General features: G+C 31.6%; 2 protein-coding genes across 2 annotated transcripts; both read right to left on the bottom strand.

Annotated features, from left to right (window-relative positions):
• Positions 1 to 2149: 2149 nt before the first annotated feature.
• LOC105327728 (uncharacterized) lies at positions 2150 to 4721 on the bottom strand. Its single transcript, XM_011428342.4, has 3 exons — positions 4542 to 4721; positions 3104 to 3265; positions 2150 to 2633 (listed from the first exon to the last, which is right to left on the bottom strand). Exons 1-3 carry the CDS (start codon positions 4585 to 4587, stop codon positions 2389 to 2391), a joined length of 453 nt encoding a protein of 150 aa, XP_011426644.3. The 5' UTR covers positions 4588 to 4721; the 3' UTR covers positions 2150 to 2388.
• Positions 4722 to 5499: 778 nt separating this feature from the next.
• On the bottom strand, positions 5500 to 16041 carry LOC105327739 (A disintegrin and metalloproteinase with thrombospondin motifs 9-like). Its single transcript, XM_034448299.2, has 5 exons — positions 15787 to 16041; positions 10838 to 11112; positions 7443 to 7646; positions 7163 to 7310; positions 5500 to 6877 (listed from the first exon to the last, which is right to left on the bottom strand). Exons 1-5 carry the CDS (start codon positions 16022 to 16024, stop codon positions 6840 to 6842), a joined length of 903 nt encoding a protein of 300 aa, XP_034304190.2. The 5' UTR covers positions 16025 to 16041; the 3' UTR covers positions 5500 to 6839.
• Between the last annotated feature and the right edge of the window lie 4783 nt (positions 16042 to 20824).

Below are 20824 nucleotides of genomic sequence, written 5' to 3'. Positions count from 1 at the left end.
AGAATTATAGAAATTTTGTATGCATCTTTCAAAAATATTCTCAAAAACCAAAAGGCCAGAAATGTTAAAATTTGTGTAGAAGCACCCTCAGGTAGTGTAAATTCAAGTTTGTTCAAATCATGATCCCCAGAGGTAGGGTGGGGCCACAATAGGGGTCAAATTTTTACATAGGAATATATAGAGAAACTGCTTAAAACACTTCTTAAAAACCAATTGGCCAGAAAAACTGAAACTTGTGTTGAACATCCCTAGGTAGTGCAGATTCAAGTTCAAGATGGGGCCACAATAGAAAGTCAAATTTTTACAAAGGAAAATATAGAAAAAACTCTTTAAAAATCTTCTTTAAAAAACCACTCGGCCCAAAAAGCTGAAACTTGTGTGAAAGCATCCTCAGGTGGTGTAGATTCAAGTTTGTTCAAATCATAATCCATGAGGCCAGGGTGGGGCCACAATGAGGGTTCGAATTTCCACATATGAATATATAGAGGGAAATCTTTAAAAATCTTTCTCTCAAAAATCAATTGGTCAGAGAAGCTGTGTGAAAGCAACCTCAGATAATCTAAATTCAAGTTTGTCAAAGTCATCATCTTCGGGGTAGAGTTGGGCCACAATGGAGGGTCGAAGTTTTAAATAATTAATTTATCAACAACAAAAAAATCAAGTTAAAAGATATGGTTTTACATGTACTTACATGCAAGCATTTTGACATATTGTTAATTCATAACTGCTTAGAGGTGGGCCCATGGACAATTTTTGGGCCCCACAAGAGTTCAAGTTTGATGTTTATCTACATATACATATATTAGGGGTGTGCAATATTACCGGTGTATCAGTATATTGCGGTTTAATCCTTTCTGACAATATATTGCGATATCAAATTCAAATACCGGTATTTTACGATATGTATGAATATATATTGAAACTCGCCCTGACATGGACAAGGCACCGGATGTAAATTAACGATAGTAACCATGTTTGTATATAGTAGGCGTGTGTAAATATACGGAAAAGGATAAGTTTATTAGTATTATTCATTTTTTCTTTCTTATTGAAGTTATCAATTCATAGAAAACATTAGAATAATATGAAGAATTACTTAAATGTTAAGCTTTACCTGATTTTTGTGTGTGTTTTTTTCGTTTGAGTTGAAGATGTATTTTCTCGGGAAAGGGCAATTTGTCGTTCCGGTTTGAATAGTATTAACATTATTTCAAAATGGCTGACAAAACAACTATGTGATTTGTAGGCAAATTCTCGTGGAAATTTTTATTTCTAGTGAAATACGTATAGTATACCGGTATATAAACACGTTGGTATTTGAGGGGATTCTGTCGCCAATGTTTAAATGAAATTTTTGTTAAATTTGAAGTAATATTCAATGAGCAAAATCAGTCATCAGCACACAATATACATGCAGCATGCAGATATATAAAAAACCATCATAAATAATTGGTTTTAATGTATTTAATATCATTTGTGGTAAATGAGCAATGTTAAAATCCTCCAAGGAATCAAATTCTACAGTTCACTTAAAAAAATTAAAATAGTATAATAACAAACAAAGATTTTTATCTTTTAAGGGCGTATCATTGCTTGAAACATAAAAACCATGCAACTTATCAATGCATTTTAAGGTTGAATTCTAAAAATCAATAGACAACCCCTTAACCCTACCTAAATAACAAGAAATAAAAAGGAACTAACTGAGACCATACTCGAACTTCATCTTATTAGAGTTATTTTGATGAATTCTCTTACTAACACGAATGCACGTATATTGCCAGTAAATATTGGTATTCCAATGAAAGAAAGACAAATCTTAATTATAACTTTGAATTTCATTTTTTTTTCTGCCGGAAACAAAAAATGTAAGCTACAGTTTTTGAGGTTAAAGACCAATTTGAATAATTATGAAGTATGTCTTTCAAATGTTCTGGTATAGCCACATAATGACAAATGGTTTGTGCATTGGTAAACATGACTTATAGTAGCTAGATTTTGTACATCACAAAGTTCGCACCATATTTTTTCAACGTCTAAACCAATAAAATGAAATAAAATGATATGATTAAAGAAGTATCTAATTTTGATATAATGTAAAAAAAAAAATATCAGTCTAAATACATGATTGTTTCAATTAAATTCATATACGTTTTTAAAGAATTCTAACTATATAACTAATGACGTGGCCAGAAAAAGAACAATCTTGATAACATTTAGCGTATTGTAATATTTCTTTCTAAAAATGTATATTTTTAGATTATCTGACTACATCTGATGTAAAGAGCTCTTATTAATTCATCTGTCATACACCAGTTCAACAGGATTTAGCAAAGATATATTGCCAAGCAATTCTTGTTGACAGAGTTTTTAACGTGTGCTTAATTTTCATTTAAATGCTAAGGATGAAACTATAAGAAGCGTCATGGACCAGGTACAGAAGCTTAAAGAGGTGGACCCACCCCTCGGACCCACGGTGGGAGTTTTATCCTGGTTGTTGCACAGTGCGTTGTTGGCCTTGCATTCGCTGAGACAGGTGCGCCAGAAGTTATCGGTAGAGCAGCAGTTTCTACCGCAGAGAAGATCAACCTGTTTCCCACAGCCTCGCATGATGGACCGAACCTTCAAGGCATCTAAAGAATACAATCATTCAATATGTGTAGGCCTACAAAGTAGTGTTGCTGTTACGTTTAAGAATTCAAACAAATATTCAGATAAAGTAATTTAAAGAAAAGGGAATTGAAAATTTCCTCCTTTACAGAATCGGCTCTTCAGAAGTGTGAATAGTTGTGGCCATTTTAAGGGTTAGGGTTAGAATTTAAAGAGGAGGAACTATGTACAAAGATGAAGGAAACTGCTAAAAATTTAAAGAAGAAATATTTGGATATTTTCTTTACTTATTGTTAATTAATATCTAACATTAAACTTGGCTTATTTAAAATTTTAAGGCAGATCTGATGGGAAATTTGTTGACTTTCTATCCAGCAACCTTAATTTTGTTGCAAAATAAAAGTCAGAAGTTATTTTCATTTCTTTCGTCCCCCCCCCCCCGTTTTTAAAAAGAATTTTGTTATTCCTCATTCAATAGTTATATGATCATTACCTCTATGATACTGGGTCTGCGTAAAGCAATAACCATCATCCGGGCATGACACAGTCTTAGCTGTAGTGACATTGGCAGGGGAGGTAACACACTCGTAATCTTTTTTTATCTCGTTCTCAATGTAGGAACAACTGTAACAAAGTCGTCCATTCACGACAGATGCTATAATATGTAGAAAAAAAGAATGAAAGACAATGTTCAATAAAAGCTACAATATACATGTACAAGGACGTGTACTGCAACTCTTCAAAGTTTTTCTTTATTTTTCTTTATTTTAAAAAAAATGCGAGCAGTTTATCAATTATAGATTCGTTTTTATTAAAAACAATAACGGTCGATTCAATACCATTCCCAATTGAACTTGAACTTAAACAACTATTATGTTATAGAATAAAAAAAAATAACTGTTCCAAAAAACATTGCTGAGAGATATACAAGTTATAAAACTTGTGACTTCATTTAAAATTTTACTGTTGAAACTAAATATACTTTTATGGCATGAAACTGACAAAGCATCACAAGGTTTTTTTTTTTTTTACTTATATTTAAGTTTTTTGTTAAATAAGATAACTGTCTTAAGTATGTTAATATTGTCAATGGATCTTTCATTAAAAAATAAGCTTTTACTTAAATTTAAAAAAATCCAGGAAACAAAACAGATGAAAATGACACAATAAAGCAGTTGGCCTTTCTATACGATTTCGACAGATAAAGTCTTCAAAGAAACAAGGGCCTACTTTGTGATTTAAGAAAAAGCTGAATATAAGCCCTTAAAATTTTATTTGATATGTTTAAAATTGTCTTTATTTTTCAAAACTTCATATCATTCACACTTTGCTCAACTTATTATATTAAACTAACATAATTGTTTGATTATCGGTATCTTTTTTATATAAGTAAAAGAATCTACTTATAATTTCCACAGTTATTTGCACTTCAAAATCTTACTATGAAGACGTGTAGGTGTTCTAATCCAAGACATTATAATTTACTACTGTATTTGCATTTAATTACATAAGACGGTAAACTTCGTCCACCAATACCTTAAAAATGAACCAGTTAACACAGTTGCATATTTTTGTAACGATATATAATACCCTAGTTAGTAAAACTAATATCTGTCTAATATCTCTGATTTCTTCGGTTTTCTATGCCATGCATTTGATCTCTTCATCTATTTATATCTTTACATGAACATTGTCCAGATGAATTCCTTGCGGCTATACATCGTATATATGTCCAGAAAAATAAGCCTAAACACACCGTCCTTTACAACAATTTGTGTTGTAGGTGCATATACCGTGCACTACAGGTATAGCTTCCCTATAACTTAAATTCCAATGGAGTACAGTGTTAGTGATTCATCAAAAACCTACCAACATCCTGTATGACTATTTAAATTTTTTAAGGAGACATTACAAACGTATATAGTACTTACAGATGGAAAGGAATAGGAATAATCCGAAGGCTAATTTGTACTCCATTGTCCGTTGCTTGCGATAGTCAAAAGAAAATAAGGACGGAATCGTAAATTGTTATCATTTAATATCTATTATTTACCCAGCGGCGCAATTAAAACAGATATAGCTCATTGTTTTGTTGAAAACACCTGAGAATTCCTTGCATAGATTGTCATGCAATGATGTGGAACGAAGGTGACACACACTACTTTCAGTTTGTAAAACGTAGTAGTTGGGAATGATCTATTATACAAGATTTACATGAATCACGGATTTCCTATTTTAACCCATCCTTATTTTTCAGTTCTCAACAAAAATGTCTATTAGTAATATATAGAAATACTATGCAGCGATATGAAATGAAACGTTTGATACCATCATTCTCTAATTTGTTATAAATGTTGATCTTAGAAAAATCATTTTCAATCAATTTTTACACCAAGACAATTGATCTCATTTTTGTTATTTAAAACTCCGGCAACATCTGCCTTCTAGCTAGTAAATGAAGGCTATTTGTTGATATTGGTTTTTGTTGCTATTCAGTTCAGGCTTCACTGTTTTCAACAGCATCTGGTAGAATTTTCTGACAGTATTCATTTTAGAAGTTATTGATAAACTTTATTTTTTCTATCGCACATACATGTTGTAATTTTATTCTTCAGAATTGAAAATCATAAAGTCATCTCCTCTCTAAGAAAATTAATATTATTTGGAATTTTCTTAATGTATGTACGATGTATGTACGTAATTGTGAGTTTTTCTATGGTTATTTAAACAAAACACAGTTGTTTGGGTTCTGGATTTTATTATTGACTTACTACACAAATATATCAACATCTTTCAAAGTAAATACAACATTATCAACATTTAATAACAATAACATACATCATACATGTCACATTTACAATCAAGATATAATCCCATATTTATATAGCTTTTGATGAATTCGCCGTTCAAAGAGAAAACACTATTAGATCAAATTTTATAGAAGTACAATCGATACAAAAGAAAAGTACCCCAATTGTTGACTCGGGCGACGATGAAGACCTTTGTTAATTATGAGTAGTAGTATTCATGGCATATGTTTCTCTTACACTAAATTTTTAGATATGTTTTTTAAAGCTCACATTAAATATTAAGCAAAGAATATTTCATATAGTTTAGCTTTAAAATTTTATCATTTGAAATATTTTCGTATATATCTTTACAGAGCTAAAGAACGGTAACTCTAATAACCTAATGTTATCTAAGGTTAGTTGTATGAAAACGTATTAAAGTTTAGTCTTTTAGGGGGCTGGGTGATCAAGAAATTACCTTAAACCTAAAATTTAAGATATGAAATGTTAAACTTATATGTTTTACGGTGCGACCGTTGGGGCGAGAGCAGCATTAATTGAATGTTGTTAAAAATCTTTATTTTGCTCAGCTCTTCTGAAAAAGTAGAACGATAGAGTCGAAAATAGACCCGACCATCCAGCCCTCCTAACTTTTTTTTATTTCATTTTATATTTTCAACTGTTAAGCAGATATCAAAATATTTTATTTATTTATCAGTTTAAAATATATAATTATATAGATAATATAAATAAATTAATTATAACATGTAATAGAATAACACAAATTATCACATGTAACCATGGTAGACTTTTATTTCAATAAAAATTTTTCTTAATTCTATCCCGTATGAATTATGATTCTCAAAAGTGATAATATAATGTTTCAATTTTGCCATTTTTTTTTTCAAGTATTGCAATGTGCAGAGTGGTACAGTTCTTATTTTGCAGCGTCTTTAAGATCAAAATTTGAACATAAACACACAGTTCCACTTATATGACAGTGCTGACATTATATTTACATAGTGTAATCACATCTGCGTTAGCCCATCATGTTTAATATACAATCACACCAGTTGTCACAAGTTATTGGCAATGACACTTTCCTTCTTTGTCATTGTGTCAATAAATTAGCATTTCAGCTGTAATTTCTTATACCTTTTCAATACTTAGTATTAAGCAGTTGAAAATGATTTAGAAAAAGAGTGTTCTTTTAAAACATATATGGCAATATGAACCCAAGTTCGAGGATTCTTAGGTGTATAAAAAGCGAAAGAGCTGTTAGTTTGCAAACATTTTAACACATCAGTCTATAATGTTGTCATTAATGAACTGGCAACATGCAATGCATAGGAACTGTTGGGTATATGAGAGAGCTCCATCTTCTGTAAAAGTTAGTTTGACATATTACCATATTGAACGATCGGTATCCAAAATGGACTCCTACTGACAGGTCAAAACCTCGGCTGAATTTACTGATGCTAAAAAGTAAAGAAACAAAACATAAATATTAGTTAGCCGTTCTGCCTTTCCCATTAACCCCTTTTCCTTGGAAATTTCCAGTTTAAGGGCATTTTGCAGAAATTATTTTGGACAACAATTCGGGTCAAGACATGTATGATAAATGATTGGACCGTGAAACCTTAACAAAACACCAATGGTATAGGTCCCTAACGTAATATAATAAGTTGATTGTAATATCAATGTTTTATTATTGGGGCCTCTAACTCAACAGAATATTGTTTGGTTGTAGAGTTTCATATCACCTGGTTCATACACCGACTCCAGATATATTGTGCCGTTTGGTACGCAACCCCCACACCATCCAATGACGAGGCAGTATATCTGTGACGAATCGGCAGATCTGTCAAAATTTAGAATTTCAGTGGCCCATCCTGAAGCTACCCAGGGAACCTTTAAACAAAGCAGGAAAGCGTTTCTGTATATATAACATATCGATTTGTTGTAAGATAGTTTTGTTTCTAAGCTTTTATATATCAACGACCAATACACAGTGTACATATTGCCATGCAGAGAAACACTTACCGAGTTGGCAACAACTACTCCTGACTCACGCAGATCGATTTGAAGTTTAGCAGCTATCGAACACCAATGCAAGGCGTATTTTTTGTACCACCATGCCTCGGCTGTACAATCATTAGTGGTTCCAAATGGTACGTTATGATCGGGGAGATTGCTTACGCCGGTTGAAGTAGCAAATGTAAAATCATCCTGAACTACGCCCATCGTCTGCAAAATGTATTTTGTGATTCAATTGTAAGTTTATTAAAATATACTATTGAAGTTAAACAACTTATAGTTCTTTAAAAAAAAATTCATTTATAAAAACGATATTATATAATTGTGTCCATAGTTATGTTATGAAATGACATGGAAGTATATTTTGAATAACGTATTTCCGATGTGTAATGCTATAGAATAATTTATATGCTCGATTTAGGCCTTACACTGACGCAGTAAAAATAAAATTTTGAACACAAAAGATGTGGATTAAATACTACATGAAGTAACGTTTTGAAAACAACATTTCTTATTATACCTCAATACGATGATTCTATATAACATCCTGATTGATCTAGAAAGTGACAGAGCAAGGAAAACATCGTGTCTCACGGGGAATAAATATAATTTTCCACCTATTCGGAAATCTCGGAATTTTTCATTCCAAAGATATGAAAAAGCCGATATGAGACATTAACATTAATTCAATATAATTGTGTAGACAATCATGATTAAGTCAAAATATTTAATGAATTTTCTCTATTTCACAAAAACCATGACATAGAAACTCAAACAAACACGCCGTTCAACTTTCGAAGAGTCGAAAAACTATTCTACTACAGTTATTGCCGAGTTCAAAAAGATGCCGCGGACATTATTCTCCAATATACCACAAACGTCATCAGTAAATTATTAGAACAGAAATACTTATTTGTCTCGCACTGATCATGAAAGTACAACTTCAAACCGTGAAAAGTTAAAAAAAAAAAACATGCCTATATCACGTGCGAGTTCCAGTGAAAATGATGTCTATTGCCTCAAATCTTTATTACGAGTCTGGAATCAATGCGGCTCTTCCTAGGACCTCCCTAGCACATTTTCACTGCGTGTTTTTTACATAAAAAATATAACGTATAGTAGTAATAATCGTATTAAATTGCCCTGAAAATATTAGGAATATGATTCAAAAATATTTTATAAATACGAAGGTCAATCAAAAAATACAAAGACTTTTGTCATAGTTATGTTACTTAACGTCATATAATTACTAAATTTGGTAGATATAATTTAGCAATAATTTCAAACAATTTGCAAGAAAAAAAGTTAATAAATTCCTTTATATCTAAGAATTATTTAGAATCTAATCCTGCAAAAATGAGATCACGGCACACGGTCAAAATGTGTGTTATGTCAACAATAAACCATATACTGTTGAAAGTTATATCTCTATAAATTTGGCTTAAAACCAAATAATATTGAAACCTTAAATTAAGTATAGTCATGGTATTCTATGTACCAAATAATAACGCGATATTTTGTTTTGTCGAACAGATATTAGTTACTAAAGACAGATAATCCTCTTCAGAATTGACTAAAAACAATGACGTCGTCGAGAAGTACAAAAAAATGATTTAACTCAGGAAAAAGCCGATACAAGCTGTGAAAATGCTCAATTGTGCAAAAAATAAATCAACAATTATTTGCAAGTTTGTGTTTAACTGTAATACATTTTGTGGGGGGTGGTGGTAATTGTATTTTAAATACAAAATAGTCCGAAAACGAGTAGAATATCTGTAAATATTTGGTAAAAAAAATAAGTAACGTCAACCGACTTTCAGGGTTATCCTTACTGTAAACTAAGAGATACACGGTTAGAAAATAAAAACTTTGAAGAACTAACTTATGATTCTCGAACAAATCTGCAAATAAAATGTTAAGTGGTTCAGTGCCATTTTAAATTGTTTGGAGAAAGACACAAAAGACTAAGCGTGATATAAAGATGGGGTATATCTATAAATTGTGCGTGTTTAATCTTGACGTCAATGTTTTGAACGTTACCGTGCGCCGTGGTGACAAAACATGTTGTTTTTAAAAAAGGGGTAACACAATTACCGTTTCATCAAATGGACTAAAACTTTGCATATCAATAACATAAGTGTTGGTGCACAGATTAATCAGTTAAGTATGACTTTCTTGAAAAATATATGATAGACAGCATCATTGTCTTCGTATTTTTTGACTGACCCTCGTAAGTGAAGAGTATTAAAAATCCAGTGAAAAATTCTGTTGTCTGCATGTGATTCCTTCGATCTATAGGAGAAACGATCTGTAGAAATACTGGGCTGTTTGTAGAATGGAAATAAATGACGCCTTGGCCTTATATTTCATAACAACATTTATCGACCTCGGAGGTTATTCTGCAACATTCACGAAAACCCGTACTTTATTTCTAAATTACTGAAATTTACAAATTGTCCTTGTAATTTTGATAGGATAATTAGTTGAAAGGTAAATTATGAAGATAAGTTTTAGAACTAACGAAAAATGGATAAAAACCAAACTTAAAACAAAAAAATTAGCTTTGTTAGCGTTAAGTAGATTTGACTAAATGGCAGGAAAAATATTTTTTCCTAACTTTATTCAAATTATTATTTTCTTAGCCCTTCGGTGACGTAACCTTAATTGTTACATTAGTTTGAATGCTAAATGGTTGTTCACTTAATAAGTGTGCGCTGTGAAAGACTTTAAGTCTAGATCTAGATTTGCCTTTGAATTTTCTGGATTAGATGTATTTCATGTATTATGACTTAAATACTGTGATGTGTAACATTATTATCACATGAATTAAACATGGATTGTGTAAATAGTGTACATTGCATCAGTATTTTTATTGAATGTTTTTTACCATCTCCAACTACCCCCTCGAAAAAGACCCCACAAAGAAACAAACAAAAACAAACGAACAAAATTGTCGGTATACGTTTAATTGCAAAAGTAACATTTTAGCATCATATTGAAAAAAAATATTTCAGAAGTAATTTAGGGATTACTCACATTCGGGAGTTAAAGAAAATACAAGATGGGTTAAAGTTGAATTTCTGCCAAGTTTAAACAAATATTGGTAGACACTGATTTTTACACTAACCTGTCATTTTCAAAAATCTTTAATTGTTTTATACAGATCGAATTTAAGCAATAGACGGCTTAAAAAATTAGTATGATACTTTTTAGAAATATAAATTATTTAAACGGAATATATGCAAAAGCATTTAATGAATTTAATCATTGTTATATTTATAGCTATATTTGTAAATAAATCTGAGCATTTTAAAAATGCATTGCCGTTTGTCTAATTAAAAGCAGGAGTTTCTATTCAGATATACATGTAACAACGAATAAAATTCTGATTTCTCTCTTACCGTAATACTAATTTTCACTTTGCTGAACTCGGTTCTCCTGAGCGGTTCAGAACTTCGACTGCACCATTGATCGTTATACAAATGGCAGAAATCTTTCCGAATAAAATAATTCGTATTTTGTAGAGTGATAAATTCTTCTGCTGTCTCTGGTGAGAACATGTTATGGCAGTATGATTTGACTGGAATCTGTCTATTGAATTTGCTTGGATACAACCAAAATTCCCCGTCACTAGCGGTAGGCGAGCATTTCTTCACCTCAGAACAGGTGGCTGGGTCTAATCATAAAGGAAAACCGTTGTCTTTAGGTATTGCCAAACCATTTAAAAAACTACTCTCAACACCATCATCAATTCTTTACTGTACAAAATAATATATTATCTGTTTAATATGGTTGTAAAGTTTTGTTACCACTTGTCAGATGATTATGTCGACAGGCCAGGTCTTTTTATCGACTTGTCCAATAACTAGAAATACTTTACCGGATAATTATGCCAGTGCCAAGGTGGCTTTTGCATTCGTCTACGCTGCATGTATTGAAAAATTCAAATACGCCACATGAAAGATCATTGCTTATGGAGTTTATAATTACCTTTGTTATCAAAGTATCTCACCTGTCGGGCGAGATGTTTACCTTTAAAAAGTAAATTCATACAGGGAAATAATTTTTTCCATAAGAAAAACAATTTTCCTATAGGATATTTGGAATTTCCTACTGGAATATCAGAATTAATATAGGAATTAAAATTCCGAAAGGATTTGAACAATGCTTCCACATGATTTTAAAATTCGACGGGAAATCTTATTTTCCTACAGGAAAACTACCTGTCTGAATCAAATTCCTACAGAAAATAAATTTTTCCTATAGGAAATATAATATCTATAGCTTTTTTTTTTAGAGAAATCCGTCGGATTTTCAAAATTTCCTACAGGAAAATTATTTCTCCAATGGGAATCATTTTTTCCTGTGAGATATTTATTTTGAAAGGTACACATCTCACTTGTCAGAATAGATACACTAAAAACAACTGCATCTTAAGCGGATGCAAAAATGCCACCTTGGCACAGTATCCAGAATAGTGTTTATGTTAACTTGTAAGATCCTTTCGTCGACTTGTCACTTATTCACGTGTTAAAAATTTCAAAACAAAAACGTGTCCGCGTCCAATTTGTGCCACCCAGTTGACATCATATTTTTTAAGTCAACATAATCGTCTTTCAAGTCGACATCACTTTTTTGTAAGTCTTCCTAATTATCTGACAGGTTGACATTATCTGATAAGTCGACATAATTTTCTGTCATGACGACATAAAGTCTGACAAGTCAACGTCATCATCTGACAGTTAGATCCCCCACCCCCCAATTTTTTTTTAAGATAACCATATAATAATAAACATCTATAATCGACATTTCGAATAATTGTGTTAACCTGTTAGATTTCATGATGATGAGTAAATGGCTGTTAGTGGCATTGCATACTTTTATAACGATATATTTTTCTTCTAGTAACCACGATTTTTTGTTACAAGTCAACATAAACATCAGACGACTTGACATAAATATCTGTAGTATTCAAAAAGATCTTACAAGTCGGCAAAATAATCTGACAAGCGGTAACAGAATCATGCCACCATAGTTTATAAACTTTTATACTGTTTTAAAAAAAACAAATATTTGATAGCTAAATTATGTGAATGCATATAATGAATGACTACAGAATGAGAGTGCTTTAATCAAACGGAAAGATTATATACATTGTACACCACTGGCCTTTTATCAACTCAACAAACATGGTTAAAAAACATTGGATTTTTTTTCTCCTTGGTAATAACTAATCTTGAGTTTTGAATTCTTAAATTATAATAATTTGGCAATGAACCTTCGGTTCTTACCACATGAATATTGGATTGAAACATAAACAGTTTGATAATCTATTTAACAAATAAATACTCAGTATTTATCGGTCTTCAAGATAGATTGTGTTGCAATTTAGTATAGAACAGCTACATGTAGACATATCTTGATTGCGTCACGTTCAATTTGAGAGTCGTGCCGAGTATAATAAATACCCACAATACCCACATCCTCACCACAATCAGTTGTACTGACTGAACAACAGTAGTGTGCACTACTTAAACATGTTGCATAAACGGACATTTAAAGGTATATGTGGCGTATTTGGAGTAAAATTTTTGACATGAGTTTGAGTAAAAATATATATACATCATGCTTCTTATAATTAAAACTTTCAAAAACTCTGGGCCCGTAAAACATGTTTTTTCTTGAGTTAATTGTCTCTAAACTTTGCTACACGTCTGATGAATATTAATGTGATCCGCCATTTATAACGCCACTGCGCATGAGTGCGGGAAAACCTAGTATTGAAAACACGATGGAAGAACAGTTTGTTTACAAATTAGAATCACGTTTTTCATGTCTTAAATTATAAATTTCTTATATCAGATGATACCCGACGCATTATTATTCCGTTATTTATTAATGTAGAACAATATAAATCGCTAATTATGTGTAATAAAGATGAAACACGATTTTAGCATCAACCACACGGTAAAATGAGTGAATACCCCCTCTCCCTGAGGGATGCATGTACTGAGAGTGTTTATTCATTCTTTATTAAAAAAAATCCTTTAAAAGAAAATCCACGTGTGGTTTATACTTTATAAAGTAAAGACATGGAACACAAGGAACACGTACATTTACGAACCTGACTAGCAAAACCCCTACAACGCCATGATGAAAACACTTATTAAAAGTTTAATTCGGCTTTGATTCCTATTCCATCAATCTACATGGTCTCCGATGACAACTTTTGTTCCTATCCTTGTCAGTCTGTCTCTTTTTTCTTTATTTGCCAAATCCTTCAAACTGAACGGTATACTTATCTTTTTCGTCGTCGCCATTGTTGTTGTGATAGATTGAGCGTGGTATCACGTGACCGATTTAAGGCGGGGTTTATTTAAATGCTGTATTTATTGCGGACTCCACAATAATTATAAAAATTATTTATTAATTTCTATGTCTTTTTAACCCGATTGATATAAACTGCATAATTTATTGTAAAGATCTTTATATAACATATTTAAATTAATAAATCAAACAAATGTTTCTTAGCATGAAAAAATACATATACACATATACCTTTAAGGGTGTTGTTTACTCAGGGTTTGAGATCTCAAATTCGGATTGTTATAAAGTTCAATGTAATGAGTAAAATTAGTTCTAAACGAAAAAAGTATTTATGAAATGAATTATTATTGACAATAAAAAAGGTATTCTTACTTTATTATGAAATTAGGCTCAAACAGAAATAGACTTTTAGCCAAACAGAGAAAAGTCGGACTAAATTTTACAGATTTTGTTTTCCGCTAAAACATTTTTGGCAGTACTCTAATATTAAAATATGTGATTTTATATTTTAGTCTATATAATTTTGCATATTTTCTGTTTGTTTTACCTCACTTATTCATTAAAATTATCGTATGACACGAATTGCAAAAATATGGAAAAATGCTTAAAACGATAAAAGACACCATATCTCAAAATTTTGATCATTGACCTCATATGAATTTTATGCCAAAAGAAAAAGGTCAAAATAAGTGGTTCAATACTATAAATGTTTTTGTATTATCATCATTCAATTTTTTGTAAAATTTGATCAAAAATGGGGAGGGATTTGAAAACTGATATAAGAAATTCAGACTGGAATATTTGTAAAAATTGTTGCTTAAATCTTAATGCTTTGTACCTATTTAGTGCCATTAACATTCATAAACTGTATTTTATTTTTAAAAGTGTTTTATTATTTGTAATATTTTTACAATGAAAAAAAAAATCAATCGTAGTGTAAAATTTTATGGGATTTTTCTTGATTTTTCAAAAAATATCCAATGGCCATTAACTAAAAAAGTAGGTCATTGACCCACTTTTTTGAAAATGAAAATAACACTACAATCAAAGGTCTATAACATACAATAGATGGGGTTTCATTATCATCAGTGGAATTTTTTTTTATTCTGAGTAAACGTCATCCTTAAAGGTGCATGGTCACGATTTTGGTCAAAAATTATATTTTGGTTTTTTATGTTTACGATGCTTCAGTAAGGCATTTCTAATAGTCAACCAAATTTGAGTGTCATTCGTTCTGTTATAAACAGATACAGAGCTCACAATTCTCTGTCATGTAAAGAGAGCTTTTGTTTACGTTTTGAAGTTGAAGTAAAATTCCAGTTTTGACCTTAAAAAGAGAGAGAGAGAGAGAGAGAGAGAGAGAGAGAGAGAGAGAGAGATATCTTGTTTGTTAGAAAGATATAAAAATATATTTCTATCAGGTTATTAGAATATATATGTGCATCATCTAAAATATTTCAAGACTACGGTGTCATTTATTACAATTAAAAAGTTTGGTGAATGTGATTTTTGAAACTTGATAATATCCATCTGTAAATTCATTTGTAAATTCATTGTAACGATTATTGCCACGAAAATAATTCTAAACTTTAATCTCAAATTGACAATAGAACACATATTATATCTAACATTATTATGTCAATCAAAGGGACTTTGCATTGTAGTCTTAAGACTTTAAATTTCTTCCAGAAGTCCTAGAGCAGGAATTACATCAATCGTTAAATGTCTAATAAACAATCTAAATACAATATGCAAGAAAAATGTATTTCTTCTATATTATATAAAACAAGTTATTGGTTTTTTAAAACTGTTTTATTGTTGTTTTACAAAAAACCCTTGATTTTTGATTTTGAGACATTATGTATAATTATATTGTGCTGACACTATGTGCCTTTTTCAGAAAAGTAAAAGACATACTGTACAATACATATTTTCATATGAAAACCACTTTAAAAGAAATTTTTTTATTAATTAACATTTGTCGTAATTGAAGAAAAATGTTGAATGACATTGGGTGACTTACATATTTTTCTGTCGCTCCTCTCAAACTGGACCTCGTAGAACTGTGAGTCTGTTTCAATCATCGTTATAATTCCAGCCGTTGACATTTGTTGCAGACGACATCTAGAAGTACTCTTTGTGAAGATGACAGCCACGCAAAATGGCCTTGTTAGGCACAAGTTCGAGCAGCTTGTCACAAAGTCACTCTGTACTTCTTCCACTGGTTCAGTGGAGGTGAAGTCTACGTAAGACCTTTTCATATTCAACCATCGTTGTTGAAAATCTTTACAAATTTCAAAAAGTATATGAATATAAAACATAAAATTTCTATTGAACATGATATTTAGAATGCAAAAATTAAGCTAGCAGCCAATATAAAACAAAATGAAACGAAATAACAGTCTTTGATTTAACCTGTAAGATAGATTGATCAAATACCTGGATGTGAAGAAAGAATAACTGATATTGAAAATAAATTCCATGTAGCTATAATTTGTATTAAATTCTTTGTAGTATCCATTTTGTTCAACTGACGACCCCTCAATTAAACTCAGCTATAAGTATGACTTTCACTTTTATTGATTTCATAGAGTACATTCATATCCAAAGACAATATTGAGTAAAATCTGTGTTTGTCATGTGCTTAAATAACAAGCTCTCTTGGTTTTATTAACACATTTGGACACGAACAGAATTCTAGACTAAAAGTATGCCTCAAGAGGATGACAAATTTTATAAAGCTTTTTTTTTTTATCTTAAAAAAACTGGGGGATGTTTACAGAATTGATTTTTAAGATCACTGTAAAAAATGAATGGGTTGAGATTTAATGCTTGCAATATTAAATTTCAACTTTCATCAGAAAGAAGCAGATGCATTTAAAAAAAAAATCAATAGCATTTTTCAAAGAAAGTTTTTCGAGTAACGTAATGAATTACTTTGACATCCGACGTTGACAACAACATATTAAATTTAATTGCAATTCATTGCTTCACAGGTTATTTAAGGTTTAACAATTCACTCTATAAAATTAAAAAGAAACATTCATGTATAATGTACGGTTTTTTTTTTGCTTGAGGAAGGCAAAATAAAACACTTAAATTAGTGAAAAATGTCATTGTTTAAGTAAATATCAGAAATAATATGTATAGAAAGTAAGAGACCCCGCGGCCATTGATAAATATATATCATATAAACTGATATTATTACAAGTTTAGCTTTTTTTTTTTTAAATTTTTTAAAAGCTTACCGTCTTTAGAACAAACCCTAAACAGCACTTAGTTATCAAAGACAGTTTAACTCTTTTTTATATAAATGTCACCTTCCTCTACATAGCATGGCGAGTGGATTTATCCAAACATTTTTGTGTCATGTGTCGTTTAAGCCTGCGTGTCTAAAATTCAGAACTGCGTACCCGAGCTTGCAAGTTGAGATCGACTTTATGGTGAAAGAGATCTTAGGTAGGGTCGAAGACTCGTATTTTTTTTATAAAATCAAAGTTATACCACTGTATTTATCTATCTAAGGTGCAAATAACTTTACCGATATTAGGCATACCGCATCATTTTTTTTTTTTTTTACATTTTTGTATAAATATATGAATAACAATTCTAAAAGAAAAACAAATAATTTCAATAGAAATTATAGGATGTTACTTTCGACTAGTTGGACCTGAAAACCAAAGGCATTTTTTTTTTTTATATTTTTGTATAAATATATGAATAACAATTCTAAAAGAAAAACAAATAATTTCAATAGAAATTATAGGATGTTTCTTTCGACTAGTTGGACCTGAAAACCAAAGGCTGAATTTCATTCATAGCAATTTGTATTGCTTTTTCGTTTTCTCACTTTTTAAGATTTGAAATCTACGAAATTTGTTAAGTCGTACGTGAAAAAGATCATCAGAAAATTATCTCCCTTGCGCCGAACAGTATTTCAACCAATGAAAAAAATGTAAATATTCACATCATGTATTTTCAACCAATCACAAAGGAAAGGAAGTGCACAACCCGGAGACTGTAAATTATTTCAACTCTTTATACCGTCTTCCAAGGAAGCAATCGCAACTTCTCGGGCCTTTCCGGCAAGCTCGGAAAAACACCTCGAATGTATTACCTAGGCGTCCATGACACCCCCCCCCCCTTTTTTTTTTTTATAAAACTTGATAAAAATACAACACATTTTACGATCTGTTGAGATGTGAGCTATACTTTATTAAAGTAAACGATATACACTAAAATATAACATAGAAGCGACATACAAGACTGTCTAGCCGATACTTATTTTATTTGGAAGCGACTCCATTTTGTATAAAATTCTAACATCCGGTGATGTTAATACATTCGAGGTGTTTTTCCGAGCTTGCCGGAAAGGTCCGAGAAGTTGCGATTGCCAGGGAAGACGGTAATGAAATGTTGAAATGAGTAAGCGAAGCGTCGACGAATGACAGCCATATTGCCTATTATTATTTCTCACAGAACAAATATAAAGATATACAATTTAAGCTTTTAAAAAAAGCTTACCGTCTTAAGAGCGAACCCGAAACAGCAGTTAGTTATTAAAGACAATTTAATTCTTTAATATATATATGTCACCTTCCTCTACAAACCATGGTGTGTGGAACATTTTATGTCATTATGTGTCTTTAAAGCCTGCGTGTCTAAAATTGAGAAATGCGTACCCGAGCTTCTTAGTTATATGGACTATAGTAGAGTAAAAGAGGTCTTAAGAAGGGTCGTAGACTCGTATTATTTTGATAAAATCAAAGTTATATCGCTACATTCAGCATTTTGTTTAACAAATAGTACATGTAGTTTTACATATCTAAGGTCCAAACAACTTTACCGATATTAGCCATACCGCATAATTTTTCAATAGATAGTATAGAATATCGCTTTCAACTAGTTGGACCTGAAAATCAAAGACTAAATTTTATTCATAGCAATTTGCATTGCTTTTTCGTTTTCTCACTTTTTAAGATTTGAAATCTACGAAATTTGTTAAGTAGTACGTGAAAAAGATCATCAGAAAATTACCTCCCTTGTGCCGAACACTATTTCAACCAATGAAATGTAGATTTTCACATCATGTATTTAATACCAATCACAAAGGAGAGGAAGTGCACAACCCGGAGACTGTAAATTATTTCAACTCTTTATACCGTCTTCCAAGGAAGACGGTAATAATGCCAGTTCCAAAGTGACATATTGCCCCTCTTCTAGCTATAGGATGCAGTTTCCGAAGAATCCAATCATGCCAGATGTTAGACCAATTTTAATAGAGAATATGTTACAATACCGATCAGACCCGACCTAACAGAAAGTAAGCCCAGACTAAACCCTGGGTTTACTTTTGGGGTTTACTCTGGGTTTACTTGAACAGACCCAAAGTAAACCCAGAGAGTATACCCCGATCAGATGTAGTGCCCTGAAGCAGATGCTACATTTGTATTTCGAATATACAAGGGGTGGGAATTACAGGCAGTAAGATAATTAAAAAAAAGACCGGCCTGTTTCAAATTTTTATTGTAAAAGAGGACCCAAAACACAAACCGCGAGTAAACCCTGAGTGGACCCAAACTATACCCCAACTGGACACACATTTTCAAAAAGTAAACCCCGAGTAAATCCCAGGTAAACCCCGAGAGTAAACCAGGGGTTTAGTTGTGATTTACTCTGGTGTTAGGTTGAGTCTGATCGGTTCTGTACTTTTGTTCATAATCTAACTTACCAGATAGACATTTTCAACTAGAGGCCTATATGCATTTAAGGTTACCTGAGTACCAAATATCTTATACTGACGTATAAGACGGTCTCATATAAGCATTTAAGCTTTATTTTGTAGTCTAACCCCTCATCCGGACTCCCATGACCGTTGTCTACTTGCTCTTTACTATTTGATGTTTGAAAAACATTTATCTATAAGAGGGTGGGTGCAAGATTCAGAGGAATCTCGAACTATTATTTTACCACTGCTCAAATGGCCAAAAAAGATTTGTTAAAAAAGAACTGCATATCTTTAATGGTCAATCTTTTATAATATTAAGTTTTATTTTTTATTCCCACACCACGCATATCGTTTTTTTCTACGAGCATACTATGCACAAGGAATTAAGTTCTGAAATAAAACACGTAATTAATTTAATACCATCAAGTGACCATTTTTCAATTTACCTTTCGATTTTCAAGATGAAGTTGAAAAAGTAAACATGTTAACGGATAACAATTGGCGATAGATTCTTAGTGACTCAAGTGCCCCATACAAATTACATGTTCACTATATGGCCATGTCACCCTCTCTCCTCTTTAAAAACCCTCAACCCCGGCCATGGGCAGTCACAATTTAAGAACAGTACCATATGTACATAAAACAATGGATTTATATTATTTTTGAAGTACACAAATATATATAATTTAATAAATGATCACTATGCGGCAATATTGGTCCTACCTAAGGGCCCTGAACTCCTGACCCAGGGATCACGAACTTCACAATTTAAGTAGAGAGCTTCATTGAATATAATAACTATCCATTCAATTTGTCTCCCTCAGCTGTGGGTGTAGATAATAAACATGTTTATATCTCCCTGTTGTAAGAGTTAATACATTTTCAGAAAACGACCATATTGCTCAGGCCCTAGCACCTAAACCCATGATCCAGGAGCCATGATTTTCACTATTTTTGTTGGAGGGTTTTATTAACATCATCACCATGCTTATAGTTTTTCTCAAATGTATATGGGAGTAGAAGAGGATTTGATTTTCTAAAATTTAACAGATGTCTACTGTATGTCCATATTGGCCTAGCCCTATAGTCTGAATCCCTCATCCAGAGACCATTAATTTCACGGGTTTCATGGACATCATCACAAAGCATTTAGTTTTTATCAAATATGTATGTGAGTATAAGGATTTTATAATTAAGATTAAATACATTTCCTCTTTTTGACCATATTGGCTCCGCCAAAGATTCTGAACCCCTGACTCGGGGGCCAAGAATTTTACAATCTTGGTAGAGGTCTACATGGACATTATAACCATACATTTAGGTTTTATATTGC

This window comes from Magallana gigas, chromosome 5 (genome assembly GCF_963853765.1).
Source record: "Magallana gigas chromosome 5, xbMagGiga1.1, whole genome shotgun sequence".
NCBI lineage: Eukaryota > Metazoa > Mollusca > Bivalvia > Ostreida > Ostreidae > Magallana > Magallana gigas.
This window is presented reverse-complemented; position numbering and strand designations above follow the sequence as displayed.